Here is a 17,091-nt window from a genome sequence, read left to right on the forward strand (position 1 = left end):
TATTTGTACTTTTTAATAGTTTGTCTCTCATCTTTGGAATTTTCTACACAATACCATGGACAGTGCAATTAAAGAGAGAAGCAGAGCATTAAAAAGCAGCCCAAATATATTACCATATAGACCCAAAGGTGCTTTTTTCATGAGGCAGTGAGCCATTTGCAGATCTGTATATTGGGGAACAAAACAACCACTTCATAAATGCATACCACAACATAAGAGAACAAACCCATCAGAAGAAGATTCAGCAGTCCATCTGCATTTAAAAGACAAAGGCCACTCTTTTGAAGACAGCAAAGACCACATTCCGGACAGAGAGGATCGCTGGTTTGAAACAGGGGTCAAAGAGGCCATCTATGTCAAAACTGAACAGCCCTCTCTCAACAGAGGGGGAGGGATATGACCTCCAAGGTCCCTTCCAACATCATCATCATCATCATTATCATCATCTCCAGTCTACAACACAATCCTTTCAACAGTTCCAAGAAGGCTCCACACCCATTTGCTCCACTCAGGTGACCCTGAGGACACAGATAAGTCTCCAGGGGTTTGAACGACTCACTACAAGAATGCAAATGGCCAGCTGTCTACAAGGAGTTTAAATCCTGCCATTTCCCACCATCCAGTCAGAATTGAAGAAACTTCTGGGATAAGAAGTGAAACATCTTCAAGAAAAAAAAAGTTTTAGTTGCCTCGTGAAAAAAGGACCTTTGGGACAACCATGACCTGAATGACTGACAATGTCCATAGACATTACCATATAGAGTTTGTGCCTATCTGAGGCAATCAAGTCGGCAAGTCTTAAATCTTCCTGATACTGGCCAGTGCTGTACAAGACTGTATGAAGGAGGAAGCACATCATTGGCAAGCAGAGTTTTCGCAGCATGATCATTTGATGAGAACGTTCAGGGTCATCTTCAGTATCCTTGATGAAAAGGTATAGACATGTATTAAGCCAAAGTCCTATACATAATCTTAACTACCCCAACCTTTGAAAACTCACCCACTTTTAATTAGAGAAAAAGTGAGTAAATGTTAAGTTGTGCAATTTTTCCAATTCTAACCCACAAAAACTAACCTGATTACAGGACTATTAAATTTGCCTCTTCACTTTAGTGTAAGATAGAAGTTAATTTTAAATCAGAGCATATGTGATCTTGCAATTCCATTTCTGTTTAAATGCAGGCACTATTTACACGGTTAGTTTCCAGTTTCTCATGTAATTATGTAATTATGATTACTTAGAACAGTGGTTCTTAACCTTTTTGAAGGAATCGCCCCCTTGAGCCAATGAGGAAGTTGTCATCGCCCCCCTCCGCCAACATAACCTCTCAATCACAACATAGGAAATAATTCTTCAATTTATGCAGTTTTTTTGTTTTCTTTAAAATTGTCATCAGGACATATGATACAAATAATTTATTTCCAGTCTTTTTCCCATATCTCAACTCTGTGAAAAATTTTGGTGCCACCTGTCACTTTATTCCCAAACTTCGTGATACATGTATTTCATTATTATCTTATTTATTCAAGACACTTAAATGTAATGACCACTGAAAACAAAATTCAACTGCAAGAAAGTGAAATGCCCGAAAAGAAAAACAGTAACATTTAATGATTGAATTACAAGTGAAATTTAAGATGCAAAAAGAAATATAAAAAGGGCATAAGAACAAACCGCAATGCAGGAACTAAGAATTTCAAGACGAAAACTCTGAAACTAAATTAAAATTCGAGGAAAGTATATATAGTCACGCACACTGTAAAAAGGATTAAAAAGTCACAAAGAAAATATAATATCAAACTGGAATGCATGCTAAAAAAGTACAATACAAAGAGACACACAAAACAGCATGCGATGTTTCGAAAGAAGCACTCCCTCCTCCATCACTGCCCATTCTGGCCAATGGTGAGCCACTGTATGGGTAGAGCAGGGGTAAGCAACCCAAAACACTCAAAGAGCCACTTGGACCCGTTTCCCACCGAAAACAAAACACTGGGAGACGCAAAACCCTTTTGACATCTAAAATGAAGATAACACTGCATATATCCTTTTTTACCTTTATTATATATATATCTTCAGTGTTCTCTTCATTTTAGATGTCAAAAGGGTCTCTCTCTCTCTCTCTCTCTCTCCCTCCCTCCCTCTTTCTGCCCTTGGTCTGCCAGTCCTCTTCCCCCACTCAGTGTGTGTGTGCGAGAGAGGGGGGGGGGAGAGAGAGGCACTTGCGCTTCCTCTTTCTCTTCCTCTTTCTTTTTCTCTTTCCCCTCTCCCTCTCTTTCCTCTCCCTTCCTCCCCCCTTCTTTCTCCAGGTGAGGAGAGAGAGGGGGGGAGAGAGAGGCACTTGCGCTTCCTCTCTCTTTTTCTCTTTCCCCTCTCCCTCTTTCTCTCTTTCCTCTCCCTTCTTTCTCCAGGTGAGGAGAGAGAGGGGGGAGAGAGAGGCACTTGCGCTTTCTCTCTCTTTCCTCTTTTTCCCCTCTCCCTCTCTTTCCTCTCCCTCCCTCCCTTCTTTCTCCAGGTGAGGAGAGGGGGGAGAGAGAGGCACTTGCGCTTCCTCTCTCTTTTCTCTCTTTTTCTCTTTCCCTTCTCCCTCTCTCTTTCTCTCTTTCCTCTCCCTCCCTCCCCCTTCTTTCTCCAGGTGAGGAGAGAGGGGGAAGAGAGAGACACTTGCGCTTCTTCTTTCTTTCCTCTCTTTCTCTCTCTTTTTCTCTTTCCCCTCTCCCTCTCTCTCTCTCTTTCCTCTCCTTCCCTCCCCCTTTTTTCTCCAGGTGAGGAGAAAGAGAGAGAGAGAGAGAAAAAAAATGAAAGGCAGAGGGCACCGAACGGGTGGGGAGGGGGGGGGCAGGAGGCAGCAGAAGACTCCGTTGCTGCTGGAGGCACCCAGCTTCGCTGCCCGCTGGGCCTGTAGGAACGCCCCGGCTCACAGTCACGTTGGCAGGCCATCCCACGTGCCGCTGGCGTCCCTGAGCTCAAGTCAGGGCCATGGGGCATCTGCAGAATGCCCCGCCCATCGGCTGCATCACCAAGCCTCCCCTCGCGCCGCCAGCGTCCCTGGGCTTAACTCGCAGGGCATCTGCAGAACACCCCCATCAGCTGCTGGAGGAGCTGGGGCCGCTCTGCAATGCACGACGCTCCCGGCCATCCGCGACCCACCAGCAACGCCCAGGGAGCGATGCCCCTACCGGCCACCACCCCAGCCAGGACTGCCGCCCGGGGAGCAACAGGAGGAAGAAGGGGAGGAGGAGGGCAAGGAAGCTGGCGCCGGACGCCAGGAGGAGGCGCTCCCGCGGGTCTGGTTGGAAAATGCCTCCCCCTCCCTTTCTCTCCCCATCTTCTACTCACCTCTCAAAGCAGCCAGGACTCTGCGCACCTTCCCGGCCAGCTGGGCCAACAGTCCTATGGCTGGGGATCACAGGGGCAGCTCTCCCTCAGGGCTGCGGCTTGCAGGAAGGCTGGCCCGCTAGGCTGAGGCTCTGGTGGGCTGCTCCCAGCGGGGATCCTGGGGATCCCCTGCGCAGTTCCCCTGCCACGTGCACTTGGTATGGGGCGAGCCAGGGAAATGGACTTCCTGGCTGCGCTTGTCCCAGGAGGCGGGGCACCCGGGCTCAGGGCCAACCAGGAGCCCTGTGAGGGGGCAAATCCGCATCAGAGAGAGAGAGAGAGAGAGAGAGAGAGAGAGAGAGAGAGAGAGAGAGAGAGAAGCACAAGTGCCTTTCTCTCTCTCTCTCTCTCTCTCCAAATGGCGGAGGAGGCTCGGAGCCGCAGGGGCAGGCTCAAAAATGTCCCCAAAACTTCTTGCTCCATCGCCCCCTTTTCGTTCCTTCGCCCCCACATCGCCCCTTTTCATTCCATCGCCCCCCTGAAAAATGAATTAAGAACCACTGACTTAGAATAAGAGTTAGTCCAGAGGAAGTAAACTCTGAGTACTACATAGCAGCTTCCTAGTGGGAAAAATGCAGCTATTCCATTATCTTTTTTTCTATTATTATCTAAGACTAGCTTTAAATGCATATTTGACATCAACCAACCTCTCTGACATCAACCATCCATCCTCCATCGATAAACAATAAGACGTTATACATTTTTTCTTTTACATCAGCTGTAAGAGCATCTAAAAGACCTTTCCAAATGCCATAATCTACCTGAAAAAAGATAACAAGAAAAAAAGATGTGAAACCATATAGCAAAAAAAAAAAAAAAAAGTTAAAATCCTAGTTTAAATTTCTGGTTATGGCTGGCCTGAAATATATTGATAAGTTTATCCACACTTTATCCGTTTGGATAAGGTATTTATGGATAAGATTTATATTTCGGCAGGCTTTCTGGGGTTTTTCCTTCCCTTTTTCTTTTTTTTTCCTTTTTAATGATTGGAATGGATGTTTTAATTTTCTTTTTTTTTGTTGAAAGGGAAAATAAAATGGCGATCGGCTTTTTTGGATTTTAGAAGCATTATTTTTGTTTAACTTTTTCGTTTTGTCTTTTGTATTTTTTTTTTTTAAAAAAAATGGAATGGATTTTTTTTAATTCCCTTTGATTTTATTTGGATTTTTAGCTTAAAGATTTATTTTTATTTTTATATTCCTTCTTATTTTTTTTTTCCCTTTTGCTGAAAGGGAAAGTAAAATGGTGATTGGCAAGCCTTTAGGTGTTTTTCTCTATCCTCCCCCCCCTTTTTTTTAATGATTGGAACGGAATGTGGATTTGATTTTGATGTTGGGTCTGGAGAAATATTATTATTTTTGTTTAACTTTTTTGTTTTGCTTTTTGTATTTTTTTTAAGAAGGAGTAAAGATTTCTCTAAGAAGGCTCTAAAGGGTTTAGTATTTTTTTTTTCGTTATAATGATCTCCTTTTGAAGGATTATTTTGAATTTTTTTTTTCTTTTGGATTTAACCTTTCTTTTTTTTGTTTAATTTTTGTAATTTTTAAGAAGGAGTAAAGATTTTTTTTTTGTAAGATGGCTCCAAAGCGTCCAGGGACTCCTACAGTTCCTAAAGTGGCTTCTTCTTCAGTCTTATCATCAGTGCAACAATCCAAATCAATAGCTTCACCCTCTTCCTTGGTTCAGCCAATAATTGTGAAGGATTTGCAAGATATGATGGGAAATGTTATATCTCAAATTAGGGTAGAAATGAAAGAGATTTTAGAGGAAAATAATAAGATTTTGAGGCAGGAGATAGTTTTGGTTTTAAAAGGAGTTGCCTCTGTTCTTGAAAAGCTGAATTCCCGTGTGGAAGAGGTAGTTGAAAAAGTGGAATTGATGGAGGGAAAATTTGAAAGTATGGAAAAAGAAATGGAAAATGAGATTCTTATGCTTCAATATGGACAAATGGAATATGCCCTAAGAATTAGAGGCTTGGGAGAGTCTTTGCAAGGAGATCTGAGAGAGATGGTTGCAAAGGACTTTGCTGTGATTTTGAATAAAGAAAAAGAGGAAATACTTGGTGAAATTGAAAAATTATTTAGAGTTAATTCTGTGGTGGCAGTGCAAAAGAATTTGCCAAGAGATGTGGTAATTTACTTTGGGAAAAGATCCCTGCGCAATGAAATTATACAAGCTTTTTATAAGAAGAGATTTCAAATTGCTTCACAAGATGTTATAATCCTAAAGGAGATCCCATCTAAAATTTTAAGAAGAAGAAAGGAGTTTGCCTTTTTAGCAGATGAACTCAAAAAGAGACGAATTTCGTTCAGATGGGATGTTCCGATTGGAATGGTGGTGAACTACCGGGGGATACATTATAGACTTAATACTGTTTTTCAAGCAAAAGACTTTTATACTTCGGTCCTGGGGGTATGTTCATCGCCATCTATTAAGTTTAAAGCTTTGGAAGAGAAGAAGGTAGAATTGCAGTCTGAAGAGCCTGTACTTATGAAAATTGGGAAACCTCAGTTTGAGGGGTCTCAACAAGTTGAGATGGAGGAGCAGAGGATAACCTGTGCAACATATAATAAAGAAAAGGATCAATTGCAGTCTGAACTGCTTACATTTATGAAAATTGGGAAACTTCAGGGGCCTCAACAAGCAGAGATGGAGGAGCAGAAGACAACCTGCGTAACATACAATTGTAAAGAAAAGGATCAACAGAAGAAGGTCAAGGAAGTTCCACAAGTATTGGTTCCTGATTCTGCGGGAGAAGCAGGATTTACAAACTTTTTGGAGCAACCTTTAAGGGTAGAATTGCAGTGTGAAGAGCCTATATTAATTAAAAAGGGGAAATTTCAGTCTGGGGGGCCTCAACAAGTCGAGATGAAAGAGCAGAGGACAACCCGTTCAACATATAAACGTAAAGAGAAAGACCAACAGAAGAAGGAGGTTAAGGAAGCTTCACAGTTATCGGTTCCTGAGCTGGTGGGAGAACCAGGATTTACAAATTCATTGGAGCTATCTTCAAGGGCAGATTTTAAAGCATTTCTTTCGAGGTTTATGGACACGAGAGACTGATACCTTTAAGAGACTTATGGATAAGAGAAGGAATGTGTTTATTGTGGAGGAATTTGTTATTGGTATAATGTGGTGGATGGATTTGTTATTGGTAAAGATTTAAATGTTTATAAGGGAATTCTAATGTTTTAAGTAATGTTCAAATTTGTGTTTTGGAGGGAGTTTATAAAGAATGATGGATAATTTTATTATTATTATTATTATGGAGATTGAATGAAAATTTCAGATAAGAAGTTTAAGTATTTAGTTTAAAGTATTTAAAGAGTATTTAGTTTTAATGGTATTTTTTGTTTGAGGATAAAGAAAGAGGGAGAAATTAGATTTTATATTGTAGGTATAGATATTCAAAGAAACTAATGTTTAAATTTGTGTTTTGGAGGGAGTTCATGATACTAGAAAATGTTTAGAGTATATTATAATGTGTTTAATGATTGTAATTTTTATTTTTTTAGATTAATTTAATGTATTTAGATTTGTTTAGGATTTATATGTGTTTTAAGTTTTTCTATTTTTTTTTTTGAAAAATTTTAAGTAAGCTTGTATTCAGCTCTGGGAAGGTTGGAGGAGGGTTTGGGAGGTTTGGGGAGGTGGGGGAGGGTATGGGAGGGTGGGGGGTTTGGGGAGGGGATTTGTTGTAAAACTTAAAAAATTTTCAATAAAAAAAAATTAAAAAAACAAATAAAATAAAATAAAAAAAAAGATTTATATTTCAATATATTATGAATGAGTCATTTTTTCATATATATTTACCTCATATTTCTTCTCTTTAAGTTCATGGGCAACTTTTTCTGTGAAACTTGCTTGTGAAAGCTGACCTGGCTTCTGTGGAACTGAATTCATGTGTTTAAACCACTCATTAAAAGCTTCATGGGCTTCCTATGTTGAATTGGAAGTATGTAGTTATTATCAAATACATAAATCTAGAAATATGTAGGTTATGCATTTATGAATTTTGACATCTCTATCCTTGACTATTTAAACAGATACTTTAAACATCTAACTAGTTTAGAGACTGTGTTCCCTCTTCCTTATTAGTTGATAATAGAGAGCTAAGCCTATCCAACTCAGTTGAACTTATTTAAAAAAAGAAAACAGAACCCACTCAATTTGGCTTAATCTGAAATAAGATTCGATCTCAGAATGCAATAAGATTTTACTTACTATCGCTGATCTCTGGATTAGCTTGTTTATTAAAATAAACTACATATTTGAACAGCATATATTTTTCACACCTAATATTAGAGCACTAACATATTTTTGGAACTAGGAGATAGGTTGTCCTCTTTGGAACGTAGTTACATTCTTACCAGGTGTGCTCTAATACATAAATGTTCTCTAATAGCATTGTCATCTTCAGCCGGAAGTGAACTCTCCATTCCTTGTTCTTCCCACTGATTGTATATTTCAGCTATAGAGTCTTGTGGAATTTTTAGAAATACTTCTGTGGCTGCTTCATGCTTCTTAGATGCTATAAAATATTATTTAAGAACATAAGTTGCTTTCAGATTCAGTAGGCTTTATTTATTTGTTTAGTTTCAAAATCATGGATAATACTGCAGTACCTAAGAATTTTCTCATTATAGCATTGCTTTGCTTAAGTGCTTCAGCTCTCTGAGCAGGATCAAATACTAGCCAGTCAATCACATCAATCTTCAAGTGATCATCCTGGAGGGAAAAAAATCCTGTGTTAATATCTAGGATAATCAAATGCACTAAATTAGCTTTTAAGGCTAGAAAAGAGATTTGCTAAGACACTAGTTACAATCTAGATATTTTAATTGTGCATTATTGGAGAATCACAAGTACCTGGCATATTTTGAGTTAATCACAATTTATATTAAATGATATACTTGAGTTTTTCGCATGTTAAGAACAGTGTACAAATGTAGAATCAGGATTGCTATTTTGAGCCATTAAAAGCATTTAAAAGAAGTGCTTGCCAGTTGGTTGGAACCCAGACATGCAAAGCATCCAATGAATTATTATAGCAATTGCCACTTTTGCAATTACTTTTATTGACCAGAAGCTGTTGGAAGAAAAGCAAAAGCTATGCATGCAAAATCATAGAGGAAAAGCTTCTGCAACTGATAAAAGTACACAGATATACTGGTTAATATTAGAGACAGAGCACATGAGGTACCAACACTCACCTCTGTTGTGCCCGTCTCTATTGCAAGATCATGATGGAAGAACTCACTAGTATCTTTTTTGCAAATATTTTCAACCACTGTTTTTGTTATAGTTGCAACGTCCAAACCTGCTTTGAAAAAAAGAACAAAGATTATATACCAAGAGCAGGAGGGATTTATAAGATTTGTGGGGATAAGAAATGGCATTAAAAAGAAACACTGAAACTGACTGAGTAGTTTTCTATGAGATGAAACTAAATTAACTTTAAATGGAAATATTGTCTTAACTTCATTTACAATGGTAATTTCTTGGAGGCAAAATTTCACTGCAGATCTTTTAACCAAGTAGACATTATGGCACATTAAATAACTAATATTATAAAAATCATTTCCATTATTAACATTTCAAGCTACGACTAGCTGAACTGTACATATTCTGTTCAGAAATATTACAATCATATTCATCCATTTACAAATAGCTGCCAACCAGGGAAAGAGTTAAATGTTTCCTAAAAACATGTCCAACTCATCACATTTTTTCTAACCTGCTTCCTTGGCAAGCTCCAGACAGTGGTGCCGTTGTTCGGTCTCTATGACATCTTCCAAGAATGCAGCATACTGAGCAACTGCTACATCTTGAGGCAGGTGGCTGACATAAAATGCTATGAGATCAGTGTGCTTCTCACATATTAACCACTGGAAAAGAAAACAAATGCTATTCTGGGAGACAATATAAATATTACTATAATATCTAAAATATAACAGTAAAACAACACAGTAGATACAAATGCATATATATTTACACTTACTTGAAAGGTAGAGTGAATAGCAATGCCTCAGTATACCTGTGCCATTAAAATCTAATAATGCCTTATTTCAACTAATTTGATGATATACTCCATATGTAAAAAAGGTCATAAATGTGCAATTATATAAATAGAGGTAACATTTTGCTCTTTATTGTTTCCATTTGTGCAAATACTGAAACAGATTTACCTGAATGTAGGCCTTTAAAATATCAATTGATACTTCCTCCTAGATGGGAAAACATATGCTTTAATATCATTGCCTAATTATATTAAGGTATAAGGTTAACCGTAATCTATTATAATAATATCTAATTAATATTAAAACTGTCATTTAGCTACCATTTTAAGGGATATGAAAATGCTTTCTGCAACTAGTTCTCATATTTTAAGACACATCACTGGAACAGGAATGGTAACTTTTTATGATCACATTTAGAAGATTTTGTTTGTTAGCTGTGACACTCTTTCTATTTTTTTTTGCTAATTTATATACTTTCAGAATGGCTGAATAAATAAATGCATTTACTTTGGTTTGAAGCCCCAAAGTACGGAAAAATAAAATGAGATGAGTCATGAATCGAAGAAGATGCCCAGGGAGCATGTTTCTGCCTTTGGAAAGCCATTTGTAAAATTCATCCATAAGACCTGAAAAATAGTAGCAAGAAATATAAAATAATTACAACTGCCCATCGCAGAACTAAAGAAACTAAATTTCCCCCATTAGCTCCTCTATTCATCTGGGATATACCCATTATTCTCAGCCAAGTTTATCACAGCAGAACAGGAAAACATATTTCCAAAAAAGCATAGGCTGAAGCCTTCTACATTTTTATTTTCTATGTGCTTTGATTAAGCAGTTGAATAAAGATGTTGGCACTTTAAAGTATGAAACTAATTTTAATTTAAAAAATCTTATGGGCACCCAAGTATGTTTGGAGGCACCAAGTTACATACCTTTAATCTAATGTTTCAAAAGGCAACATAGTCACAAGTGCCTCCTTTTTGTATCAACTGCACCCCCCTCCTCCATCTATAAATATTTGAAATAACTACAGATTTTTCTTTCTTACCCATCTTTTCTGCAGAGAATAAGTAACTAAATTCTTAAAGCCTTTTAACTATGGCTACTCCATAACAGCACTACTAAAAACACAGGGAACTGAGAATGAAAAAAGACCTAGTGCAAAACTTACCATCCACATATCCTAGGATAACAAACTTTTGAATCATATGATAGTGCTCTTGATTCTCTTCCAAAACTCTCTGAAAAACAATTTATATATTTATGAAGTCATAACATATAATCATAGAAAATTATTTGTAACCAGGATAATTAGGCATCTTTGAAAAAGATAATTTTGCAGCATGGTTATGCTGAAGGACAACATTTCTGTACAGTAATAAGATACATTTACCGGCTGATTCATATTCCATTATACATTCATCAGATGGTTTGCTTGTTCTGATTTAATGATGTGTAAAAACCTATCTGTTATGATCAAATTCGATGTGCAAGTGGTTTGTTCAAGCTTATCAACATACAATTTAAATATCCTGTTTTAAATATGTGAACTCATCCATTGTATAAATGATAATAGATAAAACGGTATGTTGTGGTCACTGCATCAGATTTTTTTAAAAAAATAGTTTAATCTTTTTGACTAATAAAAATCTGTTATTGCAGAGTAAGACCAGGGTGATCCAATGTATTTATTCATATTCAGTGAACTATGCCCAAAGTCTTTCTCCCAAGTAAATGAATACATTATTACAACTTTATCTGGAAGCTTGTCCCTGAGGTCCCTACAAGTCTCAGTTATGAGAAAATACATATAAGAGTAGGTTATGACCTATTCCTTTAATTCTGAAAAAGCCTCTGATTTACCTTTTTGTCTGTTGCTTGAAGTTCTTCAAATACTTTTTCTAAAGTCCAGCTTCAAACAATGAAGAAAAATATAAGCAAGAAAAATGGCAGTTAGCATTGCCTTCAAAACTTCATAGCAGGAAAAGGAAATGTTGGTTAAGTTAACAGGTTTTGAAATAGTGAAAAAAGGTTAAATATTTGGGAGTATATATCACAGCCTCTAATGTAAAATTGTATAAGAATCATTATAAGACATTATGGGCAAAAGTGCAAAAGGATTTAAACCAGTGGTTCTCAACCTGTGGGTCGGGACCCCATTTGGGGTCGAACGACCATTTCACGGGGGTCGCCAAACAAGGCTGTCCGCCATTTTCCCCCCCTTTTCTTTGGCCAAGCCCCTGGCACCTGGTGATGTATAAGTGGTTGGGGGTCACCACAACATGGGGAACTGTATTATGGGGTCGCGGCATTAGAAAGGTTGAGAACCACTGATTTAAACGAATGGAAAAAATTACAATTATCTTTGCTGGAGAGAATTTCAGCGATTAAAATGATGCTAATTTAGATGAATGGCAGAAGGGCATTAACAAATTTATTTGGGCAGGGAAAAAACCAAGAGTTAAGTTTAAGATTATACAAGATGTATGGGAAAGAGGAGGACTTAAGGCACCTAATTTAAAATTGTATTACTATGCGGTGGTTTTAACTTTGATTAGTGATTGGCTTAACTTAACAAATAAAAGTATACTTTCTCTTGAGGGATGGGATTTACTATATGGATGGCATGTGTATTTAATTTATAATAAAAAAGTAGATCAGGTTTTTAAATCTCATATTTTAAGAATTGCTTTATTGCGTGTCTGGAAGAAGTATTATTATAGGTTGAATTATAAAATTCCAAGCTGGGGGATTCCTGGACACGCAATAAGAAGGGGTATCTAGAGGTGTGAATTTGGATATGATCTTTTATAAGGAATTGCTTAACTTGGTAGGGAAGGATTGGCAACTAAAATCTTTAGTTGAGCTGAAATAAGAAAATATTGTACTCTCTTGGTTTCAATATAACCAATTGTTAGTTAGGTGGAATTTAGATCAAAAGGTTGGTATTTCCTTAGAGGATGTGAATTTGATAAAACAGATTAAAGATCAAAATCGAGCACATATAAAGAGAGTCTATAATGTTTTAATAGAACTGGATTCTGAAACGGAGTTAGTTAAAGACTGTATGGTAAAATGGGCTCAAAATATTCAAGAACCAATTCTATTGGATACATGGGAGACAATTTGGGTTAGAAATGTAAAATTTACTCAAGCTCAAAATTTAAGAGAAAATTTTTATAAAATGTTTTATAGGTGGCATCTGGACCCACAAAAGTTGTCTTATATGTATCCTAATTTACAGCCCAAATGTTGGAGATGTGGAAGCTTAGATGCAACTTATTTTCATATCTGCTGGACTTGTAGAAATATAAAAGCTTTTTGGATTAAGATTTGGTGGAACATTCAAAAGATTTTTAAGAGAAAGATAAAGTTTACGCCACAATTATTTCTGTTAGGCGTTATTGAAGATTGTGATGTTAAAGAAATTAATTTGATGTTGAATCTTATAACAGCTGCAAGATTTTTGGTCGGGCAATATTGGAAGAAAGATTCTTTGCCCACTATGGAAGAATGGACTCTTAAGGTGTCTAATTTAACAGAAATGGCGAAAATTTCTGCTTATTTGAAGGACCATTCACAAGAAAGATATATTTCGGTTTGGAGAAGATGGATAGACTATATTCAAAATAAATATGGAAATAAAAAGTTTCATTTACTTTTTGAATAATGAGTATTATTATTATTACTAGTATTATTATTATTATTATTATCAATAGTTTATTATAGTGGAATTTTTATTATATTGTATTGTTTAAGAATTAGGATATTAATTTGTTTATGTTATTATGCTTATTTAGAATTTGTTTATTTTATGTTAAAAGGGAGTTAAAGTGTATTATGGATTTGATTTTTATATAGTTGGTTAATGTTATTTAGATTATGATTGTCATATTTGTAACCCTGTATTCAGCTCTGGGAAGTGTGGGAGGGGGAGGGGGTGGGGGTGGTTGGGGGTTGTTTTGTTGTAAACTTTTGTAAAACTTTTCAATTAAAAAAAACTTCATAGTAGCTATTAAACAAACAAAAAATAACAATCACTTAAATATGAGCCAGCAGTGTGCTGCAGCTGCCAAAATAGTCAACACAGTGCTAGGCTGCATTAACAGAGGGACAGAATCAAGATCACGTGAAGTATTAATACCACTTTACAATGCCTTGGTAAGACCAGACTTGGAATACTGCATCCAGTTTTGGTCACCATGATGTAAAAAAGAGATTGAAACTCTAGAAAGAGTACAGAGAAGAGCAACAAAGATGATTAGGGGACTGGAGGCTAAAACATATAAGGCACGGTTGCTGGAATTGGGTATATGTCTAGTTTAATGAAGAGAAGGATGAGGGGGGACATGATAGCAGTGTTCCAATATCTCAGGGGCTGCCACAGAGAAGAGGGAGTCAAGCTATTCTCCAAAGCGCCTGAAGGCAGGATGAGAAGCAACGGATGGAAACTGACCAAAGAGAGAAGCAACCTAGAACTAAGGAGAAACTTCCTGACAGTTAGAACAATTAATCAGTGGAACAACCTGCCTCTAGAACAGTGGTTCTCAACCTGTGGGTCGGGACCCCATTTGGGGTCGAACGACCATTTCACGGGGGCCGCCAAACAACGCAGTCCGCCATTTTTTCCCCCTTTTCCTTAGCTGTGCTACTCCCTTTTATTCTATTGGTTTTGAAAGCCAATAGAATAGACTCTCTTGAATAGAGTCTAATTCTATTGGCTTTCAAAAGCCAATAGGAATTGTCCAGGCTGTCTCTGCCCTGCTGAGCCCGCCAAAAGTCCCATTCTGCAAACGGTGCTGCCCCAATTAAGTAGTCCTCGACTTACGACTGGTTGAGTAGTCCTCGACTTACGACCGGTTGGGGGGGGCCCCGGCATTAAAAAGGTTGAGAACCACTGCTCTAGAAGCAGTGAATGCTCCAACAGTAAGTTTTTAAGAAGAGATTAGACAGCCATTTGTCTGAAATGGTATAGGGTTTCATGCCTGAGCAGCGGGTTGGACTAGATGACCTCCAAGGTCCCTTCCAACTTTTGTTGTTGTTGTTGTTGTTGTTGTTGTTATTATTATTATTAACAACTCACTTTGTTTCCAAATATTCTCTGGGGAGTTCTTCCTTCTCCTCTGTGTTCATTACAGTAGAACGGATTTCCTGTTCAACAAGTGTGTCTACCATGACCCTGAAGTATGCCCAAACAGCATCTTCCCAGGTATCGCAAACTGGAAGAAGCTTTAAAGTTACAAAGAAAGCAAATAAAAACCCAGCAAATTGAAGTTTTGGAGAAAGTATAATATTAAAACAACCCAAGCTAGCCCTATTTAACTATGAACTATTAAAACATGCAATGAGAATGACTTGCAGCAAACTTTAATTTAAATATTTCTTCTCCCCATAAGCATGGCTAGAGAGGAGGACCTGGAAATTCTTGCCAACTACAGTTAATATTAGTTACAATTAATTTCAAACAAATCAACTTATTGTTAAAGATAAGATTCTTCTCAAAAGAGAGTATCACATAGAGGTAGTCCTTGGCTTACAACAGGGTGCTTAATGACTGTTTGAAGTTAAGACAGATTCTCCAAAACTACTTGGGACTTGGTTTTAAAGTTGTGAGAGTTATAGTATCCCCGCAGTCATTCACTCTTATGACTGACTGCAAGGATGCTGCAACACTCACTCACCCACCCATCCCATTCCACTGGCTCTCTGCAACCACTCATCTATCCAATAGAGATCAGACGGTTATAATGAGTGCAAATCATCTTTAGGTTGCAAACCATCAGCTTCCTTCCCATCCAGCAAGGGGGGGGGGTCAGGGCATTCGGAATTTGCAAGCCTCCAGTGAACAAGGGGAGATCCCATCCAAGGACTTGCAGAATTCTATTCCAGGGTACCAGCAACACCCAACTTACCTCTCTGGTTTTTTTTAGCTTCTGATAGAGACACCCAATCCAATCCAGGATTAGTTTATTACAGACGAAGCAAACTCCCTATTCTCGCAACACCGTCAAATTATTTTTTTAAGAAGGCTTCATTTTTCAATACAGCTTATGAAGCTGGGGGTAACCTTGGGAGGCCTAGAGCAGCCAATCCTGAGCCTATGTATGCTTCTCTGGGCTTCCCCTACCCCCAAGGTGCCCCATGCTTTGTTAAACGACTCTCCTGTTTGTTTAACGTTTGCATCAGATAGAGCAAGAAGTGGGGTCATTAAATGAAGTGGTTTTGTTTAATGACTGTTGTGACATGCAACTGTAATGGGTAGGCTCCATCTCGAGGATTACTTGAATGGTCTTGCTTGTAAGCTTCAGAAGCTAGAACTATGCTACTTTTTATTTGTAGAATCTCTGGCTTGCAATTCCATTATATGACTCAGAATGATAACAAAGCGTTCAACATTTCCAACGTTACTAAAAAAAAAACCATATCATACCTGTTTGAGATTCCCACTAAGTGCTGCATAGATTGCTCTCTCATACTTGTCAAACTGTTCCTAAAATATTCAATTCATAAATATTGTTTGATGTCATTATATTTAAGAAATATAATATTATTACTAAAGCATGGCATTCAATCACATATGAAGCAATCAAAACAATAAAATAGCCTAAGCAGTTTCTGTCGGTAAGATAACGTAAGAGGATGTACTTGTCCTGCCAAAATATGAAATCCCTAAGATTGGGGCTTGCATGAAAAAAAAAAAAAAAAAAAGGGCCAAGTAAAGGCTGAAATTTAAGGCAATATGCCTAAATTCTATTTCATCCACTTGTCGTGAAAAATTATATGGTTGAACAATTACTCAACCAATGGCAATATAGTGAATGAACATTATTCTGAGAACGGGGCCAATGCTCAGGCTGATGCTAATTAGTGAAATATTGCAATGCATCAGGGCTCATCTAGTCCAGGGCTTTTAAACCTTTTCACAGACTGTATCACTTTTAGGACAAGCAAGGTGTCAAAAACATAAATAATAATAATAATAATAATAATAATAATAATAATAATAATAATAAGAAGAAGAAGAAGAAGAAGAAGAAGAAGAAGAAGAAGAAGAAGAAGAAGAAGAAGAAGAAGAAGAAGAAGAAGAAGAAGAAGAAGAAGAAGAAGGAGAAGAAGGAGAAGAAGTTGGAAGGGACCTTGGAGGTCATCGAGTCCAACCCCCTGCTCAGGCTTAAAAAAAGGGGGGGGGATTTTGGGTTTTACTGATTAGATTCATTTGTTGTTATAGAAATGGCTAGTTTATAATATTATGGAAAAGTAAAAAGTTGAGGTTCAATATTAATGCTTCCTTCTACTGCAGCAGAGGAAGACTATTCTTTTTCCCTTCTCCCCCTCACTTTCCCCCCTTTTTCCTCCCCACTGTGTCCTACTATTTGCTTTTGTATTTTTGTATTTTATTCTATAATCTAATAAAATATTACAAACTGTAGAAAAAAAAAAAAAGAACCAGTTTTAATTTCTTTGGTGGCTGTTCCTTTGTTGAATCACTTTCCCTTTTCGCTGACAAATGTATGATGAATTTATCCATGTTTATTAATACGCACCACTACCAGCTAGTTCAGGGGTCTTCAAACTTGGCTTTTTTAAGACTTGTAGACTTCAATTCCCAGAATTCCTCAGCCCTCATGGCTGGTTGAGGAATTCTGGGAGTTGAAGTCCACAGGTCTTAAAGTGGCTAAGTTTGTAGAC

The 17,091-nt window shown here is 37.5% G+C and overlaps 1 protein-coding gene and 1 long non-coding RNA gene across 3 annotated transcripts in view; one reads left to right on the forward strand and one right to left on the reverse strand.

Annotated features, from left to right (window-relative positions):
* The window catches only part of LOC120307686, a 33,115-nt gene that overhangs the window by 3,250 nt on the left and 12,774 nt on the right, over nucleotides 1-17,091 (forward strand). The window lies entirely within an intron of this gene.
* Nucleotides 1-17,091, reverse strand: part of NUP107 (nucleoporin 107) — a 38,382-nt gene that overhangs the window by 601 nt on the left and 20,690 nt on the right. Inside the window, exons 15-27 of one of the 2 annotated variants that reach the window (XM_039342674.1) lie at nucleotides 15,833-15,892; nucleotides 14,486-14,631; nucleotides 11,266-11,314; nucleotides 10,574-10,643; nucleotides 9,907-10,025; nucleotides 9,568-9,606; nucleotides 9,117-9,267; nucleotides 8,593-8,702; nucleotides 8,005-8,107; nucleotides 7,750-7,910; nucleotides 7,193-7,318; nucleotides 4,027-4,140; nucleotides 755-922 (exon numbers count right to left, since the gene is read on the reverse strand). In XM_039342674.1, the coding sequence (XP_039198608.1) occupies nucleotides 755-922; nucleotides 4,027-4,140; nucleotides 7,193-7,318; nucleotides 7,750-7,910; nucleotides 8,005-8,107; nucleotides 8,593-8,702; nucleotides 9,117-9,267; nucleotides 9,568-9,606; nucleotides 9,907-10,025; nucleotides 10,574-10,643; nucleotides 11,266-11,314; nucleotides 14,486-14,631; nucleotides 15,833-15,892 (1,416 nt within the window). The remainder of the gene's footprint in view (nucleotides 1-754; nucleotides 923-4,026; nucleotides 4,141-7,192; nucleotides 7,319-7,749; nucleotides 7,911-8,004; nucleotides 8,108-8,592; nucleotides 8,703-9,116; nucleotides 9,268-9,567; nucleotides 9,607-9,906; nucleotides 10,026-10,573; nucleotides 10,644-11,265; nucleotides 11,315-14,485; nucleotides 14,632-15,832; nucleotides 15,893-17,091) is intronic. The other variant, XM_039342675.1, reaches the window with a different exon arrangement.

The sequence above is a fragment of the Crotalus tigris genome, unplaced genomic scaffold, assembly GCF_016545835.1.
Source record: "Crotalus tigris isolate CLP2741 ecotype Arizona unplaced genomic scaffold, ASM1654583v1 scf7180000017801.1383879, whole genome shotgun sequence".
Lineage (NCBI taxonomy): Eukaryota > Metazoa > Chordata > Lepidosauria > Squamata > Viperidae > Crotalus > Crotalus tigris.